The 14,985-nt window shown below is 38.2% G+C and overlaps 1 protein-coding gene across 3 annotated transcripts in view; it reads left to right on the plus strand.

Annotated features, from left to right (window-relative positions):
* The window catches only part of ZNF236 (zinc finger protein 236), a 169,765-nt gene that overhangs the window by 38,335 nt on the left and 116,445 nt on the right, over positions 1-14,985 (plus strand). For 2 of the 3 annotated variants that reach the window (XM_075826517.1, XM_075826515.1), the window contains exons 9-12: positions 5,106-5,312; positions 7,383-7,596; positions 10,426-10,704; positions 12,918-13,121. In XM_075826517.1, the coding sequence (XP_075682632.1) occupies positions 5,106-5,312; positions 7,383-7,596; positions 10,426-10,704; positions 12,918-13,121 (904 nt within the window). The remainder of the gene's footprint in view (positions 1-5,105; positions 5,313-7,382; positions 7,597-10,425; positions 10,705-12,917; positions 13,122-14,985) is intronic. The other variant, XM_075826516.1, reaches the window with a different exon arrangement.

A 14,985-nucleotide genomic window follows, 5' to 3' on the forward strand; every position in this document is an offset into this window, starting at 1 on the left:
AATTTAACGACTAAATTTTTTCAGTATCATAAAGTACAACATGTCACGAGAAAACAGTCTCAGAATCGCTTGGATAGGCAAAAGCATTCCGGAGTTATTACCACATAAAGTGACACATGTCAGATTTGCAAAAATAGGCTGTGTCCTTAAGGCCAAAACAGGCTGTGTCCTTAAGGGGTTAAAAGGAAAAGATTTACAGTAATTTACAATTGTAAATTACTTGGCCTTGAAAATTACTTGTACGGTACATCAATTAGACATGTTATAAAACTGATCAGTGGAGAGTTGGCCACAGGGCCCCTCCAATCTGAAGCACTTGGACGTTTCCGTGACTCCTAGTCATTTCAATTGAGAATATCTGCACTTAATTAACTCCTTAATGACCGGGCATGTTTGTACCTTAATGACCAAGCCAGATTTGTCAAATCTGGTATGTGTGACTTTATCAGAGAATAACTGTGAAAGTTTTGAATATCCAAGTAATTCTGACATTGTTTTTTCGTCACATGTTGTACTTTATTTTAGTGGTAAAAGTAGACTGATACAATTTGCGGAAATTAATTAAAAAATAGAAAAATGGAAGAAATTTTGTAAAAATTACCATTTTCTCTTATTTTTAACTGCAATATGTCACATATGTACACACATACTATACAATTTTTTTAATTAAATATATATTTCTATCTCTTTACTCTATTTTGGCAGCACTTTTGAAAAAATAAAATACATTTTCAGCAATTTAGAGGACTTACAAATTGAATAATCATTTTATACATTTTGAAGTACATTTTGTTTTCCTGCACCAAGCCAGGTTTTCAGAGGCTCATAGGTCTCAGAGTGATGGAAACCCCCACAAATGACCCCATTTAGAAAACTAGACCCCTTAAGGTATTTACCTAGGGGTATAGTAAGTATTTTGACCCCACAGTTTTTTGCTAAATGGAATACATAGCAGGTGGAAAAAAATAATAATTTCACTTTTTTTTCATAAAAGTATCAGTTTGAAGACCAATTTCTTTGTAAAGCGACCATGAAACTGAAGAAACACACCCCAAAATCTATCACCCTTTTTCTCCTGTTTTCAAAAATACCCACATTGTGGCCCTAATGCGCTGCCTGGACACACGGCAGGGCCCAAAAGGAAGGGAGCAACCGGAGGCTTTCAGGACTCATATTTTGCTTGAAAATGTTTTAGGCCCCACTGTACATTTGGAGAAGCTTTGAGCTGCCAGAACGATAGAAACTCCCCATAAACTACCCCATTTAGAAAACTAGACCCCATAAGGTATTTATTTAGGGGTATAGTAAGTATTTTGACCCCACAGTTTTTTGCTAAATTTAATGCATATCAGGTGAAAAAAAAAAAAAATTCACTTTTTTCATAAAAGTATTTGTTTGAAGACCGATTTCTTTGTAAAGCGAACATGAAAATGAAAAAACCCACCCCAAAATCTATCACCCTCTTTCTCCTGTTTTCAAAAATACCCACATTGTGGCCCTAATGCGTTGTTTGGACACACGGCAGGGCCCCAAAGGAAGGGAGCACCCGGAGGCTTTCAGGACTCATATTTTGCTTGAAAATGTTTTAGGCCCCACTGAGAAGCTTTGAGCTGCCAGAACGATAGAAACTGCCCATAAACTACCCCATTTCGAAAACTAGACCCCTTAAGGTATTTATCTAGGGGTATAGTTAGCATTTTGAGCACACAGGTTTTTCGCTAAATATATTGGAATTAGTCTGTAAAAATTAAAATGTACTTTTTTCTGAAACAACATAGAAATTTTTATTATTTACAAGGAATAACGAAGAAAATGCACCCCAACATTTGTAAAGCAATGTCTCTCGATTACGACAATACCCCATATGTGGTAATAAACTGCTGTTTGGACCCACAGCAGGCCTCAGAAGGGAAGGAGCGCCATTTGGATTTTTGATTTTGCTGGAATGGTTTTCGGTGCCATGTCGCATTTGCAATGCACTGGAGGGACCAAAACAGTGGAAACCCCCCAAAAGTGACCCCATTTTGGAAAAACCTTCAAGGAATTTTTCTAGGAGTATAGTGAGCATTTACACCCCACGGGTCTTTTGCAGAGTTTATTAGAATTAGGGCGCGAAAATTAATATCATAATTTTTTCCACTAAAATGTTGAATTTTCTCATTTTCACAAGGGATAAAGAAGGAAAAAAACAACCATTTTTTATAAAGCAATTTCTCCCGAGTACGGAAATACCCCACATGTGGTCATACGTTTTTTCATTAGAAATGAATTAACCCTTTCAGGACTGATCCATTTTTTGCTTTCATATTTTAGATTTTCACTCCCCGCATTCCAAGAGCCATAACTTTTTTATTTTTCCATCAATAGAGCGGTGTGAGGGCTTTTTTCTTGCGGGAGGAGCTGCAGTTTTTATTGGTACCATTTTTTAGTACATAAAAAGTGGTTCAAAAGTTGTATTACATTTTTTTTTTAGAGCGAAGGTGTAAAAAAAAAAAACTGCGATTTTGGCGGTTTCAATTATTATTTTTTTTTAAGGTGTGCACTGTGCAAATTAAATAATGGTATATTGTAATAGTTCGGACTTTTACGGACGTAGCGATACCAATTTTGTTAATTTTTTTACATTACTTTAGAAGAAAAATGCGAAAAGGTGTTTTGTTTTTTTAACTTTAAAAAAAAAATTCTCACTAATAACTATCATTCTTCTACACATTTTATTAATCAATCCTCTTAGGGGACTTGATCCAGTGATCATTGGATCGCTGGTACAATACACTGCAATACTAATGTATTGCAGTATATTGTTATTCTTACAGGCTTCTGTAACAGAGCGATCGCTGTACCTGTCCGTTAGTACCGAGGGTGCCTGCTGTAATACACAGCCGACACCCGCAGCTTATGGAGCGGGCTCAGCACGTGAGCCGGCTCCATACATCAACCGCCGCACCATGACGGGCAATTAAGTCATAGTGCGCAAAGGGGTTAATGCGCAGCGGATGGTTCTAAGTGAAAATTGCAATTTTCCACCGATATGCCATTTTAGTGCATAATATGTTGTGCCCAGTTTGTGCCACAGAAGACAAATACCTCATAAAACGTTAAGCGGGTTCTCTCGGGTATGGCGACGCCATATGTGTGGGCGCAAACTGCTGCTTGGGCACGCTGCAGGGCTCAGAAGGGAGGGAACGCCATTTTGCTTTTGGAGCGCAGATTTTGCTTGGTAGTTTTTCTGTTTTGGGTTTCGCTGGTATTTCAGTTTATAATTTTGGGGTATGTGTAATCTGTGCGGAGAACATCAGGGCATAATAAGAGGGTATAATAATGGGGTAAATAAATAATAATCCGCAGATGTGTGGCCGGTGTCACACTGATAAATTGCGCCCGATCTTATCCACTTTTGGACACTCTGCACATTTTGCATCGCCATATTCTGAAAGCCAGAACTTTTTTTATTTTTTCTCCACCGAAGCCTACGAGGGCTTATTTGTTGCGGGACAATCTGTAGTTTTCATTGGTACCATTTTGGGGTATGTTTTAGGTTTTCTTTTTGCGGCGCTCACCGTACGCTATAAATGACATTTTTACTGTATTCTGCGGGTTGGTACGATTACGGCGATACCAGATGTATATAGGTTTGGTCCTTTTTTTAGCGTTTTGCACAATAAAATGACTTATTTATAAAAAAAAAAATATTTCTGTGTCACCATATTCTGAGAGCCATCATTTTTTTTATTTTTTAGTCAAAAAAGCGGTGTACGGGCTTGTTTTTTGCGGGACGGATAGAAGTTTTTATTGGTACTATTTTTGGGAACATGCGACTTTTTGATCACTTTTTATTCTTTATTTAGGGAGCGGTGGTGACCAAAAAAATTGTGATTCTGTCGTAGTTTTTTATTGATTTTTTTTGGGGTGTTCATCGTGCGGGGAAAATAACTTTATAGTTGGGGTCGTTACGAATGCGGTGATACAAAATATGTGTACTTTTTTAACGTGTTCATTTTTTTCTATAATAAAAGTCTTATTATAGGAAAGAAAAGCATTTAGTGTTTATAGAACTTATAACTTATTTTTACACTTTTTTTAAAACATTTTTATTACTTTTTTTTACTTTTTTTACTTGTCCCACTAGGGGACACTTAGACTTGCAGCTTTGATCGCTGCTAGAGTACATTACACTACACACGTAGTGTGATGTACTCCTAACTGTCATTGTGACGTGACTGTCACACTAACAGGAAGCAGAGTAGGAACGGCCGGAGGCTGTTCCTCCGAGGCTTCCGTACATGGCAACCCGGAGGTCATTATCTGACCTCCGATTGCCGTGACAACCATCGGTAGCCCCCACGATCACTTCGTGGGGGCTGCCGATGTGCTTCAAACCACTTAAATGCGGCGACGGCAATCCGTCGCTGCACTTAAGGGGTTAACTGCCGAAAGCAGCGGCGATGGTCCGCTGTCTGGCGAGACTGATGTGACAGCTGTCTAGGACAGCTGTCAGCGTGGGTCTGTCACTCTGTGTTTACACAGAGTGACAGTTTGAAATGGGGACGAAAATGCACGTCCTGGAGCGGGAACTAGCAGCCGACCAGGACGTGCATTTTCGTCCTTGGTCGTGAAAGGGTTAAATGTCGTAAAAGTCTGATTGGTAGCACCTGATTGACATGTTAAGAGTAATGTTTTTTTTTTTACAATTCCTTTAAGTAATAATGATGAATTACGTCTACTGTGATAGTTGTTTCTAATTTGGTAATCACATCCAGTGTCCTCCATTTATAAAGTCGAAACCCTGGTACACAGAAATTAGCTCTAAATTACTAATTTCTAACACAGTTGGTGGAACGTGGAACAGTTTCCTTTTAAGTCTTACAAAAAATAATTAACTGTCATATGAAAAACAAAAAGTTAGGCCTGTTCATGAGTGTTTTTACATTTTCATTTGGCCAATTCTCTATACTTTCCCACATTTACTACAGCGTCTTTATATACGGGACTGGGTTTATTCGCAAGCCCTAATGGTGGCTTGTTGTGTTTGTCTACTGTATTTGTCTATCCTCTTTTTCTAATGAAACAAGTGTTGACTTTAATTAGTGACATTTCTTTTCTAGCAGGCAATAGTTTTTCACCCTGTGCCAACTCACATAGACACAGCAAGTGCCTCAGCTTCTGGGCAACAAGGACAGCAGACGGTTGTGACAGATGTTATTGAGCAGATTTTAGAGCTGGCTGAGCCAGTGTCTATAGAAAACCATCAGGATCAACAATCAGGACAACCGTTGAACATTGCAGTGGGGATTAATCGAGACATTTTACAGGTGAGTTTAACCTCTTAATGACCAGATACATTTTTCCGGTTTTGCCTCTGTTTCAGCAGCCATAACTTTTTTACATTTTTTTTAATTGGCTTGGCTGTATGAGGCCTTGTTTTATGCGGAAGAAATTGTATTTTTGTTTTTGCTCGGTTTGGTAGTAGAAAAAATTCACTGTGCAAGTGATATTATTTATTTTTACGACGTGAATATAGGAAAAAGCAATTCTCGGCATTGTTGTTTTTTGTTTGTTTTTTATAATGTTCACTTTTCATGCTAAAAAAATCTGTTAATTCTTCAGGTTATTACGGTCGTGTAGATGCCTAATATGTGTAGGTTTTTTGTTTTCATGTACTGTATAGGTGATAAAATAACTTTTTTAATTAATTATTTATTTTTTGTTAAAGTTATCCCTTAACTGGTTGCCGACACAGGACGAGTATGCTCGTCCTTAGCGGCGAGCACTTCGCGCATTAGGACGAGCATACTCGTCCTGTGTGACAGCTGTCCCTGCGCGCGTCTGTGCGCGCGATCGAGAGCGGGGCAACGGCTGTAATACACAGCCACGGCCCCCCTCTGACAGCGGAGATGAGAGAAACATCTTCTCTCCGCTGTTAACCCTTTGAACGCCGCGATGACAGCTGATCGCGGCGTTCAAGGAGAGGGGACTGCACATTGATCGCGTCACAGAAAATAACTGTGACGCGATCAAAGGCCACAACTCGTATGGCCAGACAGCCCAGGGTCTATTGAAGGACCCCAGGGCTGTCTGAACATATTTCCTGTTGTTAGGGCATACTGAGGTATGCCCTAACAACTGCCTGTGTACAATCAGTAACAGGCTAATGTACTGGCATATAGATCTATGCCAGTACATTACAGTTACAAAATAAAAATCAAAATGATAAATCCCTTTATGGGATTAAAAAAAAAAGTTAAATGAATGTAAAAAAAAAATAATGGTAAATAAATAAATAAAAAGTAAATAAAATACACAGAAATACATATTTTTTATAATAAATAAACTTTTTAAAATATAAGTCCCAAAACATGAAATAATATAGACATATTTGGTATCGCCACGACCGTAACAACCTGTACAACCTGTATTTACAACTTTTTTTTTTTTTTTACTAATGTATTAGTATTCTTTTGTATGCTACTACATTTCACTGTCACTATGACACAGGCTTCTGTTAGAACAACACATAGTGTGCCATATCAGCAGGCAAACTGAACGGACAGCCCTGTTATATACTCTGAAAAAAATTATTTCCAAGTTCACAGTATCTGGCATCTTCTGTGACGTTCGGTTTTCTGAGAACTAATTTTTTTTTTTTTTAAGCTTTATAGATACTTTGGGGTTTAGTGGCACATACATGATACTAGATAAGTAAACTATATGCGTCCACCAAAAAATATATAGAAATAAACAGGGACCTAACTCAAATAAACATCATAAATAAATACTTTGAAATTCCTATAATCCAGCACCTGAGGGGCCAAATATACTGGTAAATAGTTAGTCCAAAACGGGTGGCGAACCGGCGGGTGGTTGCAAGCTAGGAGTCATTGCCCTTTCTGGGCCTAAGGTTCTGAAGCACTGTTCTATAACATAGAATCATATTTTATATATATATATATATATATATATATATATATATATATAATAGAAATGTAGACCCTATAGGTCTATGTTACTTCTATTGGCCCCTTGATGCGATAAAAGATAATTACAAAATAAGAAAATAAATGTTTTGTGCTCTCTTTATTATATTTGTCTGTATATATTCTTTTGAAGACTTTCTATATTGCTATGTTTGTTTGGTATATCATAAATGGAGCATTTTTTCCCGGACCGAACGTACGATTTCTAAAGGAACAGCAAAAAATTACTAAAAAAAAACCACTTGCAATGATATCCTAATCTTCCTTGATCCCAAAGGGCATTCTTTCATAAAGATCTTTTTATTGATATTCAGTTGAGGAATTTTGCTAGTTAATTATATTCCTTTATGATAGGAGCAACTTGACTGATTACATCACTTTTTTGGTTTTTTTGGACTTTCATGTTAGCAAGCTTTAGAAAACAGTGGACTGTCATCAATCCCAGTTGCTCCACTTCCTAGTGATCCCAGTCAAGGAAAGACTACCATTCAGGAAATTGAATTAATATCAAGTCAGCAGATGGACTGCAATGACCAAGTGACTGCGATAGAGCCAGAAGATCAGGATAAAATCGATAAGCCTGAAAAAAGAATCTTTAAAAAGAAATCGGCATTTGCACAAGGTAAAAAATTGGCTAATCTCATTTTTGTTGTTTTAATAGGTCAGCTTCTCTACCCTTCCAATTATTGAATCACTGTCTTATAATGTGGTAATTGGCTAGCACGTGAGCAATTACTGTCTTCTTTTAATTATGATAAATTGTTTCTCCAAGACTAGTTGTCTGCAATATCTATGCATTCCATCTGTTTAGTTCTTTCTTCTGTAACCTGGAGAGTCACAAATTGTCTAGTGGTCTCATTGCGTCTTTTAACACCTTCCAAGCCTTTGCCAACATTTGACGTAAGTGCACGTCATAGTTGGCAGGGGGTTCCCGCAATTAGCCGTACAGTCACAACAAGCTGATGTATATTACAGGTGACACTACTGTAACGGCCAGGATCGGCGCTAGCTATGATTCCGGCCTATTAACCCCCTAGATGCCACGGTCAATAGCAGCCACAACATCTAAGTAGTTTGTGGCCTATCGGCCCACCCACAATTCGGGTTGTTATGGCAACCGGAGGCCAATCAATGGCCAGAGGCAGGGCCTAATAGGCTACCTGTCAGTGTAAAACTGACAGTTATAATATATTGCACTACATAAGTAGTGCAATGTGTTATAACAGTGATCAAAAGTAAAACATTTTTTTTAATACAGGAATAAAATAAAAAATTGCCTTTTTTCCCTTATCAAGTCCTTTCTCATTGGAAAACATTAAATAAACTATACATAATTGATATTGCCGTGTCCGTAACGGCCTAAACGATAAAATATTAGGTTATATATCCCACATGGTGAATACCATAAACAATTAAATGAAATGTAAAAAAATGCCAGCCTTGTTGTTGTCCCCCCCCCTTCCCAAAAGAAAAGGAATATAGAAAATTATCAAAGAGTCGCATGTATCCTAAAATATACCAGTAAAATCTATAGCCCATCCCACAAAAAAGTCCTAATAAGGCTTTGTCTACAAAAAAAATGTTATGGCTCTTTAAAATGTGGCGACACAAAAATACAAATTCTTTTTACAAAAGAGTAATTTTATTGTAAAACATGAAAAACGTTATAACTTTAGTATCGCCGTAATCGTACTGACCCACAGAATAATATAAACATGACATTTATACAGCACGGTGAACGCTATAAAAAAAACAAAAAACTAAAAGATGATGCCAAAATTGCTGTTTTCTGGTCACCTTGCCTCCCAAAAAAAGCTGTGTAACATTAAAAAAAACTATATAAATTTGGTATCGCTATAATCGTACTGACCTGCAAAATAAAGTAAACATTTCTTTGATACCACAAGGTGTACGCCGTTTTAAAGCAAACAAAAAAGCTATGCAGGAATTGCTGTTTTTTTTTATTACTTTGCCTCCCAAAAAATGTAATAAAAAGTGATCGAAAAGTCACATTTACCCCAAAATGATACCAATAAAAACGACCGCTTGTCCCGCATTAAACAGCCCTTATACGGCTATGTCTATTTTTCCCTAAGGCGAAGATGAAATAACATCACATAACAATGTGCAGACCTGATGGAAACATTTCTCCCATTTCAAGAGGTAGTTATCAATACCCTAATCGTGGGTGCCCATATTGTACTATAGCAACACTTTCCTAGTGAAATTCCCCAAACTTCAAAGGTGCAGAGTGTGTTCCAAAAGAAAGGGCAAAAAATTATCATTGCAACACTGGCCTGTGCATAAAGGATTGCTTCAACGCATAATCAACATTTATGGATTATTCATTTTAGTATTTATTTACCCCAATATTATACCACCTTTATTATGCCTTGATTTACTCTACACAGCTTACATATGCCCCCACATTGACAAATTGAAATATCCATTTAAAGACAAACTGTACTACCACATACATGTGGGCCAATGCTGTGTAAATTACCAAATTAGGCCTCCAAACGGCATGGTGCTCTTTCACTCTTCACCTCCGGAGTCGTATGTCCAGGAAGATTAGGACCACATGTAAGGTTTCTAAAAGCAGGAAACACAGCATAATATTTAGAGAGCTGTCTTTTCACAGTAGCACCTGCAGCGGCTCCTGTGCGCTCCTGAGACTTCATCTAAGCTTCGTACTAATCAAATCAAAGTTGATCAACTTTGATTGGATCAGTATTAGGCTTAGAACATCCCTCAGGAGTTCACAGGAGCTGCAGACAGAGCCGTCAAAACACAGCGCTCTCATGGATTTGGCTATGAACGGGATTCTGCCGCTTCCATGTACTGCGATACATAGAAGCTGCAGAAGCTAAATGCTACAACATTTTTAATAGAATACACTTATTAAAAAATAAAAAGCAACCAAAGGTGTCCATGACCTTTTAACTATGGAATACCCTACTCCACAAGGTGGTAATGGCAGACACAATGACAGTACCCAAAAAAACACTAGATTCTTATTTAATGACAAATTGCATAGAGGGTTATAAATAATTTAGTATTGAATGATGCATAATTGATCGGAAAAAGGTTGCACTTCATTGACGTGTCTTTTTTTCAACCTACTGTATGTAACTGTTACTCTTTTTTTTTAGATTTCGCGATCCCTGTGAAATATATCACTGTCATTTTCACAAAGGCAAACCCCTAAAAAATTCTGCAAAACTACATATCATACAGCGTATCAACCAGCCACTGCTTTTTGAAACCAGACATTTCAGTTACCTCTACATTTGCAACGAGGCCTGCCATGACTTCATGCTTTATAACACTTGGCTTGTATCTCCTTTTTTATCTGAATTAGTAACTAGAATTGAGTCCCAAATTATTTACACTGGTACTTCGACTTTTTTGGCATTTTCTAAATAACGAATCCATGTTTTTTCAACAATAGTTTCAGGTTCAGTTCGAGAGGAAAGCGGAGTCCGATGGCATGTTTGTACATACTGTGAAAAGGAGTTTAAGAAGCCCAGTGACTTAGTTCGACACATTCGTATACATACTCATGAGAAGCCATTTAAGTGTATGCAGTGCTTTCGGGCGTTTGCTGTGAAGAGTACCCTCACTGCTCACATAAAGACACACACGGGTATTAAGGCTTTTAAGTGTGAATTCTGCATGAAGTGCTTTTCCACCTCCGGAAGTTTAAAGGTTCACATCCGCCTGCACACTGGTAAGTTGCTGCACTGTTATGTCTGCTTAAGGGGAATTAACTGTTGTTTGTAAATAATTCTGGTATTTTCTGGTAATGACTCTTGGTTTAGGCTATCCCAGCACATTCCCCCAGTATAAAGGTTGGGAATCACTGTTTTAAGCAGCACTTGGCCGTTTCAGTCACTCCCATAGAGTCTGAATGGAGTGACATGCTGGGCAGCTGCTCCATTCATCTATCCTATTCAATTCCAGCGATCATAGTGGGGCCCCCAGCAATCAAATATTTATCACCTATCACTTGCCAAGGTGTTGTTTGTTTTGACTTGAAAATAGCGCTGCATGCAGCATTTATATTTTTCGATCACATTTGACTGAATCTGCAATGGAGCTTCCAACGCAGATGTGTCCTCCCTTAACTTATCTCTAAACCTGACATGTAAAAAAACAACGTATACCTCTGACCGATGCCATCCTGTAGTCATCCGTCGCCCGTAGACTCCCATGTTTAAAAAAATAAAAATACGTTTTTTTACTGGATGGCTGTGATGAATGCCTCTGACGCAGGCCATCTGTCACCCATAGACTCCCGTGTTAAAAAAAAAAACGTATATGTTGATGTATCATTTTTTTTTTTAATGGATGGTGCGAGATTGTATTGTTATCCTGACAAATTGTATAGCTTAACACAATTCAAGCAAAGTTGAGGATGGACGCATCTGCAATCTGAAGGCTTTTTTTGCATGGGCCAATTATCGGGCAAACGAGCCTTTACATGAACGCTCGCACCCGATTATTGCCCTGTGTAAGCATGGCATCGATCAGCCGATGAACGAGCAAATACTCGTTCATCGGCTGATCTGCTTGTTTATGCAGCAAGAAATATTATCGTTGTCTGCAGCACATCTCTCTGTGTAAACCGGGAGATGTGCTGCCGACATGATGGAAATGTATGGGGACGAACGATCGTAGTAATGAGCACTCGTCCCCATACATAACCAATCATTGCTCCTTGTAAAAGGAGCAAACGAGCGTCGATCAACTAGCTGTCTTGTTGATGGGCACTCATTTTACGGCCCATATCGGGCCCTGTAATAGGACCTTTAGTTGCTATTAATAAAGTTAGAAGTGTAACAAATGTGCAGTTTAAACCTTTCTGATCTTGTAGTTTGCTTAGTCCTGCATTATTGTGGAGTAGATGTGGAAAATAATGAAAAGGAATAAAAAGAAAAAAAAGAAAAGCAGATTTCCCTGATCTAGATGCGTCCTCCTTCTAGTAGCTGAATAGAGGGATGCGCGCAAGGATGTTAATGATGCATGTTCTCACTTGGTTTGTTCACTAGACAATGCAAACCTCTAGTAGTTGCCCACTATGCCCAATGGTGGAAACCGTAAGCTAAAATCCTAGAAAAACTGAACTTTAAAGTATCGAAAAAAATCACGTCAACACCATAAAGCGTACACAGCACTGCTGGGCTACTCCTATTTTAGAAATATAGCACATAAATGAGTGAGCACTGAATGTTCTATAAGTTTGTAATCTACAATACAATTAGTATAATCTTAGAATGTGGTCTTTAGACCAAGAAAGGTTATGCGTCCTGGTATAAGCAGTTGTACCCGCAGCAAACTGCTGCCATTAGTTAAGTATTATATTTCTGTCTGACAGCAGCTAGATCCGGATAAGCGTGACTTCTACCATGGGGCATGCGCTTTTTTTACAAAATCCCATCAATCATAAAAAGCTGTATGTATGTATGTATGTATATGATGTACTGATGAAGAGGAAAATTACTACTAGAAATTGTCGTGAAGCTCTTAAAACCTTGCTCTCGGCCACAGAAGAAAGGATTGATGGAATTATAATGTCAATGGCTATAGAGGGAAATTCATTATTTAACTTGCCTTAAAAGTATGCTTTCAGTCTGTCAGGGAGCATGGAATCCGAGTGAAATCACACTCAACATACCATTATTTTAAGGTGTGATGTATAAAAAGTGCTGGATGACTATGTAATCTTAATAGCTGCAAAAAGTACTGGATTTATAACATTTATGGGCATGATAAACAAAAATTGTTAGGTGTCTGTGGCTTCTACCACTTTTCATTGCTGGTCATTGTACCAGTCTTCTTTGAGTGATCTGTATTGTAACCCCCCCTAAAAAAAAAAAAAGAAATACAACATGATTTGTAATTTTTACCTCCTTTTTATGTATATTTTATATTAAACTTTAGGTGTCAGACCTTTTGCTTGTCCCCATTGTGATAAGAAGTTCCGCACATCAGGCCACAGGAAAACTCATATTGCTTCGCATTTTAAGCAATGTGAGTTGAGAAAATTACGTCAGCAGCGCAAGCCTGGCAAAGTACGTGCTGGGAAGAACAATGTCCCTGTGTCAGAAATACCATTGCAGGAACCAATTCTCATCACCGATCTTGGTAAGGTGTCATTTCCTTATGAGCAGAATGTAAAATTAATGGGTTTAAAATAACTGTGTTCCCCTTTTTATTATTTTTTTTTAAAGATTTGTGTAAACCTATAAAGTAATGTAAAAAAAAACACTGAAAAAGGCCATACTTACAAATGGACACAGCCAGGTCAGAAACGCTGATGAAGGAGAGTGAGCAGGTGCTTTAAATAATAATAGCCACTCCCACTAGTCTTGAGGGGAGTGGTGTGTGGTGCATGGGATGTGTAGTAAGAAATAATAAATGAATAGTGTATGTGCAAGTGTAATAATGTAAGTGAAATAAAGGGGGCAGTAATGAGTGAAGTGCCTCAATAAAAATAAATGAATAATGGGGTGCAAGTGTGTGAAACATGGAGGGATAGTGTGTAAGTCATGAGGCGCAACGTGTGTAGCCAGGTAGAAGCCTATTTGTGACGCCTTGATAATTCATAGAGCGGGCTACCCTGCTTGCTAAGCCAAACAAGAACACACCATGCTCTCCCAGCATCAAAGACCCGGCTGTGTCCAAAAGAAGCGAATATAAGTAATAATGACAAATACCTGGGGTATTTAGTGATCATTTTGGCCAAAAGGACGCAAGCTCGCAATCCACGACAAGGATCCCCAGACTTGCGAGTCCCTAACTCCCTAACTGGAACGAAAAGCTCCTAATGCATAGACAAAACAGATAAAAACAAGGGGACATATATACAAAAACACCGAAAAAGGCCATTTGTAAGCCTTTTTCGGTGTTTTTGTATATATGTCCCCTTGTTTTTATCTGTTTTGTCTATAAAGTAATGTAGTTTACAATTGCTTGTTCGATGTTGCCATTCAGTGTGTACCTTCTCCTGTCACTCGTTGCCGCACTACCAAATTTATGTAGGGTAAATAAGACAGAAGGCGGTAAGCGGGTTAGACGTAGATTTATGGTGACATCCGACGTTAAATTACGGTTTAGCTGCCTGCTTTTATCCTCCGTAAATATGCACTTTCAAATTGGCTGGCAATTCCTGTTTATTGTCTTAGTGACAGAAAGATTAGTGGTTGTCTGATACCTCTGGTGCTACTTATCCAGAGGAACAACGGATTCATGCAGGTTAGAATCCAACATGCCTGATCCTTTTGTTTCCTTAACATAGACATCGGGGGGACCATCCGTCAGGTAGCATTGGCGTTCTCCAAAATCTACAGGATACGCCTATGAAAATCTCATGTCTCTGGGCAGCTTTAAGAAGCTATATGACTGATATCAACATTACTTTCTGCGAAATTGTCTAGTAAAAGATCTTTATTATATGACCCTCTTTGTGTGGCCACACTTGCCATAGCGATTGTGATGGCAGTGGGCCTGACTCATAACATTTTGGCTAAAGTGGACTACCCACCAATCATCATCCCATCCAATTTTTGGAAAATATGTCTTTGTGCACTTCTAAATCATGTCCATGGGTTGGGTAGAGCTACCTCACTACAAAAGTGATGTCACCATTTATAAGTGATGGGGTGTATGAGTGATAGGAAGGAAGAATGGTGTAGTGTTTGCACCAGGGGCAAGCAGCGTGTGGGTAAACATCAACTAACCTAGTTGTCAAAAAAACAAAATCTGCCCTTTCTGATCTCTCAGTTTTTAGATTGTTATCCTTACATGGGTGTAAGCAAGCAGCATTTTTATACTTTTGGTCGGTTGAACTAAATATTAAAAAAAAATCTTTAATTTTTAGCAGTCTCTTGTATATCGGATATTGTAAGGTAGGAGGTTGAATAAACCAAGCATTCAATAACCCTTATTATGAAGACTTTAAAAAAGATGAGGGTAAAAAAAAAGAGTGGCGTCTCACTCAGCATTGCTA

Source organism: Rhinoderma darwinii, chromosome 5, assembly GCF_050947455.1.
Source record: "Rhinoderma darwinii isolate aRhiDar2 chromosome 5, aRhiDar2.hap1, whole genome shotgun sequence".
Classification (NCBI taxonomy): Eukaryota; Metazoa; Chordata; class Amphibia; order Anura; family Rhinodermatidae; genus Rhinoderma; species Rhinoderma darwinii.